The sequence below is a fragment of the Salvia splendens genome, chromosome 13, assembly GCF_004379255.2.
Source record: "Salvia splendens isolate huo1 chromosome 13, SspV2, whole genome shotgun sequence".
Classification (NCBI taxonomy): domain Eukaryota; kingdom Viridiplantae; phylum Streptophyta; class Magnoliopsida; order Lamiales; family Lamiaceae; genus Salvia; species Salvia splendens.
In genome coordinates, this window is record NC_056044.1 from 9289976 (window position 1) to 9298901 (window position 8926).

At 34.3% G+C, this 8926-nt stretch overlaps 1 protein-coding gene across 4 annotated transcripts; it reads left to right on the forward strand.

Moving 5' to 3' along the window:
• Positions 1-4760: 4760 nt before the first annotated feature.
• On the forward strand, positions 4761-7681 carry LOC121761207 (glycolipid transfer protein 1-like). 4 transcript variants are annotated; one of them, XM_042156819.1, is made up of 7 exons: positions 4761-4895; positions 5364-5492; positions 6297-6352; positions 6450-6580; positions 6764-6899; positions 7202-7333; positions 7426-7681. In XM_042156819.1, the coding sequence occupies exons 2-7, from the start codon at positions 5375-5377 to the stop codon at positions 7459-7461; spliced, it is 609 nt and encodes a 202-aa protein (XP_042012753.1). In that variant the 5' UTR covers positions 4761-4895; positions 5364-5374; the 3' UTR covers positions 7462-7681. The 4 variants fall into 4 exon arrangements, with proteins under 4 accessions (XP_042012753.1, XP_042012754.1, XP_042012752.1 ...); XM_042156820.1 differs by having other exon boundaries at positions 4828-4895; positions 5369-5492; XM_042156821.1 differs by lacking the exon at positions 4761-4895 and adding an exon at positions 4926-4946.
• Positions 7682-8926: the final 1245 nt, after the last annotated feature.

Genomic DNA, 8926 nt, shown 5'->3' on the forward strand with positions numbered 1-8926 from the left:
GGTTTCAAGGCGAAATTTTTGCAATATGTTCTCCACCAGAAGGTGGACCAGATGGTACTTACAACGCGAGTTTCTCATCTAAACCAATGACAAATCGATAAAACATCACCACACATAAATCACCATGTAATCACCACATACGCAAGCTCGCTTACAAAATCATAGCAAAAAAACTACTAACGTTGTCACAGGAAAATCAAAACCACACAAAAAAAGGATATATGAAACCCGCATACCTCTTTACCGAAGCTACTTCGATTTTGTCTACACCGTTGTCAGAATCGACGAAAGACGGATCTGAAAGTTGTTCAAAATCAAAGTAAAAAAATTACTTTTTTTTGCCGGAAAATGACAACCTCCTCAAAAAAACCCGGATCTTTAAGAACCCGTATACCTTTTCATCAGAGCTACTTCGACTTAAAAGGATGTTGTCCGAATCGACAGACCGGGCGAACTTTAGGCATTTGAAAGTTGTTCAAAATTTCCGACATTAAATAACACATATTTGTCAGATACGAAGAAAGTGCAACATTTGTAGACACAATAACACCAAGTATTCACGACGAGCCCGTTCCACACGATGACCGGAAACGTTACATTCTAATGAAACCCGACTGTTGAACGTTCCTTTGTTCGGGTGATTGATGCGTTGCCGGTAAGGAGAGAACAAGTAGAGAGAGAGAACAAGGGTATGTGGAATGAGGGGAAAGAGAGAAAAACAAACTCCAAAATGACAATGGCATTGCCGAGGTGGATTCAAAATTTTCAGGGATACAATGGTAATTTCTGTTTCAAATCTTGGAAACTGTAGCGGACCAGAAATGAAATATCAGCTAAGCTCCGTGATTTATTTTTGCTCAAAAAATGTGTCAACAATGCAGGCCGGAGGCTTTCTCGAAGGCCAACCGTTGTTATTTAATGAAAACCAAACAACTATAAATAACCTGAGTTGGCCCGATTTATGCCCAAATATGGATCAGCGAACGAGCCCTTAATGTTGGTCCAAGTGTGAGATTGTAAGATTAATATGAATTAATTAATTATAGTTGGGCTATAAATGAATTAATCATACAATAGAAAAAAGCTCATTGGCTTTATCCCAATGCGATAATTAAATAATTACTTCATTCACACCACTCTAAGTAACACATTTATCTTTTTGAAATGTTTACTCTAAATGACATAGTATTTCTTAAAATAGAAACATCAAATTTTCTACTTTATTCTCTCCTTATTTAACTCACAAAATAACACTGCATAAAATTATGTACCGAATAAGAAATGCTTCACTTAAAGTGTAATATTTTGTATTGTGGAGAATTAAAAACCTAAATCTAATGGAGAGAAATATAGAAAAAAGATGTAGATTGGTATATAGAAGTATAGTTCATGCATCGAATCAGAATACATGCGGATACCAATAGTGGTGAATTCAACAATCTGATCAAACTGTTTGAAATTAAAACATACAAGGAATAGTTATATTCATTGTGTCTCACTGCTTAACTATCAACGTAGAGTGTTATATTGTTAACTCACATTTAAATTGCTAACTACAAATAAACGATAGCCATTAGATTTTTAAATTAAAGGTCAAGATCATTCAACCCTTGAGTATCAATACCATGCACAAAAAATATCAATTAGGGTTTAATGTCAATTAACAACAAATTAGTTATAACTAATTTTTGAAAACTATCCAAAAACTTTAAATGCATATAACTATCTTGATTTAAATTATTTTTCCGCATAACATATATCAAATTAAAGATAATTTTATAAGGATTCCAACGAGATCCAACATGCATATGTTTCGAAGCCAAAATTTGATAAAATTTTCGTAAATATTCATAAATTTCGTTAACAGCTTTATATCAATACAAATCACATAATATGTCAATATAATGCTTGTATAATATCAATATAAAACTGTATTGACATTGCAATGTCTTTGTGTTTATGTATTTCATATACTGTATTGACTTTGTGTTTCTAAACCCTAAATTTGATAGTTGCAATTATCTTTTTAATATTAAAAAATGAAAAATAAAATTACACATGGCAAATTGTAGACCACAAGATTTCTAAAATCCCATAGTTTTAAATTAGTTATAGTTAGCAATTAAATGATGAGTTAACAATTGATCACTCTTGTACTCATGTCTATATTTTCACTTTGCAATCATTAGATAAGATTATGAAATGAATTTCTATCATGAGGAAACTTCTCGATAATTGTTGCAACCATAAAATGATTTGGTAGGATGATCATACAATGACTTGCAATTCTTCCATTAGTAGTCAAACGATCCCCATCTATGCTATTTGGCAAGAGCACGGATGTAAGCCCGAACCCATATTTATTCATTTTTAATTCCTTACTCTTCCGCAAGAGCACAATACCCACATCTATGCTCTTTCGCAAGAGTATGCTCTTACACTATTCAAGGCTCTTTCGGCACGACAGTTGCTCTTGCGGAAGAGCACCGCTGTGGATGCTCTCCATGTGCCCACTTTTTAGCCCAAATATTTTTAGATATGAAGGAGTACTGTTTATACCTTCGTCCTCGTCTGATACTTCTTGTCAAGCGACTCTTATAATTCAAAAGAGCGTAGGGTTATGCAGGCATTTTATACATTATATGCATGTGAATTGGCCAGGAGGGTTCCTAGACCTAGTTTTGTCGTTGTGCCTAAACCTATGTTATCAAAACTTCAACCCACTTCTATCAGCTAATAAGTATAGGGGAGTAAGGATCAGTCCTACAGAGATGGAGAGGGCGTGTATACTTGCAATTACATTTTGAAAGGGTTGGATTGCTACCACGCTTTATGGGGTTGAGACTAACTAAGGTGGACTGAAATGAAATCAGATGCTATACCTATACTGATCAAGATGTCGGGTGTGACTCAAAATGCATGACGACGTGAAACAATATGCAGATGTATGAGAAACTTAGCTAATAGCCCACCTAAAATAAAAAAAAACCTAAACGGAACTTACTAAAATTAGACTAGACAAAAGGTAAAAGCAACAGGGTACACTGATCTTAACTAACTACACTGAAAAAGGTGAAGTTACAAAAACATAAAGCATATTTCTGCTCCCACTCTTGGATCTGGGTATTTTCTTCGTCAACAAGTTAAACTAACTATTAAACTAACTACAAATAACGATCTCCATGGATGAATCTTAGAGCCCGAAAACATAAATGCAAGATCTAACTTGGAAAACAAAAACTGAATGAAACAAACTCAGATTTACGTAAACTGGCCAAAATAGAAAAAAAAACATGCATAACTAGTGGGGTATGTCGGATCAAAGCATGCAAAACACTTATGAACCAGGGGCGGATTTATGTGTATTAAAAGAGGGGAAATTGCCCCACATCATATTTTCATATTCACGCATATATTGTATATTTTATAATTTATTTCTTTTAGTTTCTCACAGAGTGCCCCTCCTCAAATTCTTAAAATTCCTTTATATGTAAATTTGCTCCTCTCATTACAAATTCCTAGCTTCGCCCCTGTTATGAACGTTCAGAACTATTTTGAACTAGGCGTAATCGAAATAAGCATCTAAATCTAGGATGAGATCAACACAAGAAGAACGAAACAAGGCTTCATTACTTAAGCTAAAACAAGATTCACGGTGCAAAGCGGGAAAACGAGGTAAAATACTATTCAACCAACACACAAGATCAAATGTAAATCGTAACTACGGAAATCTTTAAACTAAACAATAATAGGAACTAAAACTAAAATGAAAGTGAAAACGGAAAGTCTTTGTCCTAATCGGTGAAACTGCTGCTGGAATAACTACGTCGGCTGGAATGGAACTGCATGGCGAACAACTTCTTCGGCAAGTGGCCGGAGGTTTGGAGCTTGAGGTGGTGCATGGAACCGGGAGCTGGAAGAGAGATCTCTTCCCTTAAGTTCATGCCTTTATTTATAGGACGATATGACCCAAATCCTTAGGGTTACTCCTTCTTTGACTTGACAATTCTGCCCTTAGGAATTTCTAAGACAATTATGCATTGGGGGCTTTTTTGGTGTAAAATTGTGATAAAGTGAAAAAGTATAAAAAATGTGATTACACCTTATTTCAGGGACTACCCACGATATTTTTAAAGTTTAGGTACCATTTGCGTGCAAAACGCATAGTTCATGGACCATTTGCGTAGTTCACTCTTATTTTTAAAGCATTCATTTTTAGTGTAATGCTTGATTACAACAATAATTTATAATTCATTAGATACCGATTTTTCTACATGAATCAAGTTGTAATTTATTTTGACTTAAATTGAATTGAGTTGTAGTTTAATGGACAAATACACTCCTCAAGGACTGTAGGTTAAAATAGTAAAAAGCGAGACTGAATTTGGGATATATGAATTTTTTCGACTGAGAATGTGATATTGTAAATATTGGGTACTGAAAGGTACAAACCCCATTTTATGGGTACTAGTTTTGAAAATGGGTACTTCCTCCGTCCTACTCATGATGTCCACATTCTCGAGTAACATAAAATTTTAGAAGGAATTATTAGGTGGGGTAAATATAAAAAATTAACATCTAGAATAAAACAAACTAATAAGGAAATATGAACATATTGAGTGGAAGGTGTAAGTAACGGAACGGATCACCCACTCCAAAACCCTTATACATTTCCTACTCCACCCTCACATATTAGGAGGGTTTTGGAGTAGGTGATCCGCTAACAAGTACGAGTTTACTCTTATTTATATTGCGGATATTTTTGGCTTATTAAAAAAAAAGCGACGTAGTTCCGTAGTATAAAAAGGAAAGAAGCAGCGCAGCGTTTTTTCAAAGCTATTTGCAAACGACACTGCTATTAAATTGCAGAATCTACTCTCCCCCCAATCTCTCAGGCACGCTCGAATCTGTAGTCCCTTGCATTTCTTCACCAATTTATCTTCCATGTTTGTTAATTTGATATTGCTTGCTTGTTTCTCTTCTTTTTTGATTTGATTAGATGCTAAATTGCTTGTTGTCAACGATCACGATCTGTTGTCTACTTTTGAGCTTACGGTGTTAATCATACTATATTTTGGTTAAGATTGAGAAGATTTTGAGAACAATCTGGTCGGTCAATTCTTCTGAACCATAAGCATCATTGACATTTCAATTACGTCAGTTGAATTTAGATCCGTGCGTATTTTTGATCTAGTTTTTTGGAGTTCGGAGATCTATTTAATATAAGCAGCTGTAAATCAAGATGAATGTGGAATTAGGCGCATTAGTTTCTTATTAGTCTCTGAGATCCTGGGTTGCAGTGACCGCTGCCCGTTTTTCTATTTTCCCTGTATTTTGTAAGGAAATGTTGCTTAACTATGCAGTAAAGACGGAAATGGAGGGCACGGTATTCAGACCTGCATTGGAAGGAATGCAGCATGTTAAGTCGGAAGATGGAATAATGCTAACCAAGCCATTCTTGGATGTATGCAACCTTATTTTACCTGTGATCGGTAATTTCTCATGAGTTTATGCTGAACCAATGTACATTTTGAGTTTTGCACTTTTTTAATATACTAGGAGACATTCATTTGTTTATTTGTGTTTTACTTGCAGACTATAGTTAACTATCTAATATTTGTGGTTTAGCTGTTTGCCACCAGCATTTATGATTATAAATCAGCTGTTAGATGTTTGGGTCCTTATTTACTTCTGGCCCGTCAAAATGTCATATTTAATGTTGAGAATTAGTGTTGGCGTTGTGGTGTAGTGCTAGGAACTTGAGCTGAGGTCACAAGTTTGAACCCCACAACTGCATCACAGACACTTCTGTGTTGCAGTGTCCCTTCCTTATGGTTTCTGGTTTGTTGCATGGGATTGAGGATTCTTTGGTGCATACCTTCGGATAGTGGCTGCTTATTCCTTTGCTACCATATAAATGTATATATGTATGCAATCATTTAAACTAGTTGATCTGTAGATCCGTTTTGATCTAGTTTCCATCTTGGATGATGGATCTTAATCAGTATTCACTGTGTCATAAAAATAGATGAGTTAAAGGGACTAAACTCAACATCAAATCAGGGTTCTTAACTTGAACAGACTTTTAGGTAAATCTTTCAAGTCAACTTACCATGAAGCTAATTGTAAAATGTTTGGGTGATGCAATAAGCACTTGGTGTGTGTCATAAGGCACATTTTTTTATTTTCTCATTAAGTCACAATAATCCCTTAGCTCTAAAATGTTTTAAAATATTAATATTCCTGTGATGGGAAGGAATTGATGAGTAAGATTTAACTAGCCATGAATTCTGCAGAAAAATTTGGAGCTGCTATGGCAATTGTCAAATCTGACATCGGAGGCAATATAACTGTAAGATGATTTACGTCTATAGTTCACATACTTAACTACCATTATCAATGTTCTTTGGATCTTATACCAAATCACATCTTCATCTCTTGAACTCTAGAGACTAGAAAACAAATATTTGTCAAATCCAACAAAGTATATCCATCTATACACTATGGTACAAGAAGAAGTTGATGCTAAGACTGCTAAAGGCTCATCTAGTTGCACCAATGGCCTCCTGTGGTTGACAAGGTAGAAATGATACCAAATCGATTACTTTCTCTTCTCATTAATTCCAAATTGAGTTGGTAGTGTTCCTTTATATCTTCATTTGCTTAAATGTACATGCTAGAGACTTGCAGTAGTATGCATGTAATCTCGTTGTTACGTATTTGGCTTAAAAACAGACTTACATAAGAGTTTCTTAACTTGTAGGGCAATGGATTTCTTGGTAGAGTTATTTCGGAATTTAATTCATCATCAAGACTGGTCTATGTCTCTAGCATGTAGTGATGCCTATGCGAAGACCCTGAAAAAGTGGCATGGTTGGCTGGCTAGTTCAAGTTTTTCTGTAAGAACTCTCAATGCTTATTATTTTCAGTTAGAATGCTCCAAGCTTTAGTTGAGTTTGTGAATTGGGTATTGATGACCCATGTGGAATATGTTCTCTACACTTTCTTGTCAATTAAGATCATATACAACCTGAGAATGTCAATGCAGGGAACTGAAAGCTGTTACTCGGAAACCTGATAATTTGGTTCCTGATATTTTTTTCTTAATCTTTGCATTTGAAACTTGTCATTTGTGCAGGTTCTAAGTTTTCTAAGTTCAATTGTACCTTAACAAAATGCTTATTATGGAACAAAATTTCAGCTTGCTATGAAGCTCGCTCCTGATAGGAAAAAGTTCTTGGACGTCGTTGCCGGAGATGGTGATGCTAATAGTGATATTGAGAAATTTTGCAACACTTTCTCACCATTTCTTGAGGAGAACCACAAATTCTTGGTATGATCTCTGGTTGTGAAACATATTAACATTTCAAATTAGGTTCTTTTTTTCCTACCTATATTGTTGAAATATTGTTCTCCCTTTGGCAGGCTAGCGTTGGCTTGGATGATCTAAAGGCATCTTAGACTTGGATGAATGATGTGAGGAAAATTATCACCTGCGGCAATTATTAACTATATTGCTATACGAATGCTGATAAATTAAACATAAAATATTACTACGTCTTAATGCATATGTAACATTTGACTCGGCAAGTTATGTATTCTTACTTGGTTTCGTTTATCTGAAAGTCTTGAATCTTGGTTTTATTTTTGTATGAATGTATCATCTCATCCAGGATGTGAATTCTGCCTCTATTAACATTTGTGTAGTTTTTATTTTTGCCAGTTGTCAATAAAACATTGTCATAATAATATTAAAATCTTGGGATATTGACCCTAATATCATGGAACTTTCAAGAAGTTTGGTTTTTCCCACTAATTTTAAACTTTGACAAATAATTTCACAAACTTTACCCGAGTTTGTTATTTTTCACTGGCGAAAAAATTACGGCAAATAATATTATGATACGGATTCTTTTTTGTAATTACTCGACAAGAACTTCGAGAGCTTCAAGTTTTCAATTTTTGAGGATAGTTTTTCTTTAAGTACACCCTCCAAAATTGTTCTTCCATCATTAATATAGCCAGAATTATCGTTGGTGGAAAATAACAAACTTGAATAATGTTCGTGATATTATTTGTTAATTAAAAGTTCGTGGAAAAAAATCCAACTTTTTAAAAGTTCCATAATATTAGGAGCCAATATCCTAAAAATCTTATGTTAGAAAATAAAAATTTATGCTTAAAAACCATAACCTAGCAATATACAAAAATATAATTTCATTTCAAATTCAGTCATTGCCATCCATCAATTAGGATTCTAATATCTAAGGAATATTTTTTCTTATTGAGTCGGTAGATTGTCTTCATTTTATTAATAAAATAAGCTGCTCGCAAGCTTCAAAGGTCAGCTTGAAAATGACTCGATCGAGTTTATTTAGGGAAACTGGTTTGCTAATGAACCAAGTTTGAGGATGATAATGTTTGGCTCGTTAGCTCTTAGATAATTTTGTATAAATAAAATAATCTATTTTTAAAATCTTAGCAAAGAAATATTTTCAAACGGCTAGTTTGCTTCCCAGCTGAATTGGTTGAATCATGGATTTGGATCCCCTGCTGTGGCTGAAAGCACAGTAGGGGATGCTGTTACACCCATTTCATTATTTTAATTTAAAATTAAAATATTAAAATATTAATATATTTTATTATGAAATAATATGGTGTGTGTGTAAATATTGGCACAGCCCCTACTGTGCACAGCAGGGGATCCTTGCCCTTGAATCACCTTATCTTTGTCAACATATCAGCTGATTGTGATCTATGGTCACCTTTATTACAATGATTTTTTCTTTCTCAACTTCATAAGTGCATTCTCACATCTATATGTTTGCTCCTTTTATGAAACACTCGGGTGATTTTCAGTTTCCAAGATAAAATAATATCAAAGTACAATCTAGAATTGAATTGTGAAATTATTTTAGTAGGGTTT

Excerpts from the sequence above, each read along its gene's own strand:
- LOC121761207 (XM_042156818.1), top strand. The coding sequence starts at position 5,345 with ATGTTGCTTAACTATGCAGTAAAGACGGAAATGGAGGGCACGGTATTC. Across the intron at positions 6,353-6,449 it reads ACATCGGAGGCAATATAACT|AGACTAGAAAACAAATATTT; the intron begins GTAAGATGATTT and ends CTTGAACTCTAG. Across the intron at positions 7,334-7,425 it reads AGGAGAACCACAAATTCTTG|GCTAGCGTTGGCTTGGATGA; the intron begins GTATGATCTCTG and ends TCCCTTTGGCAG.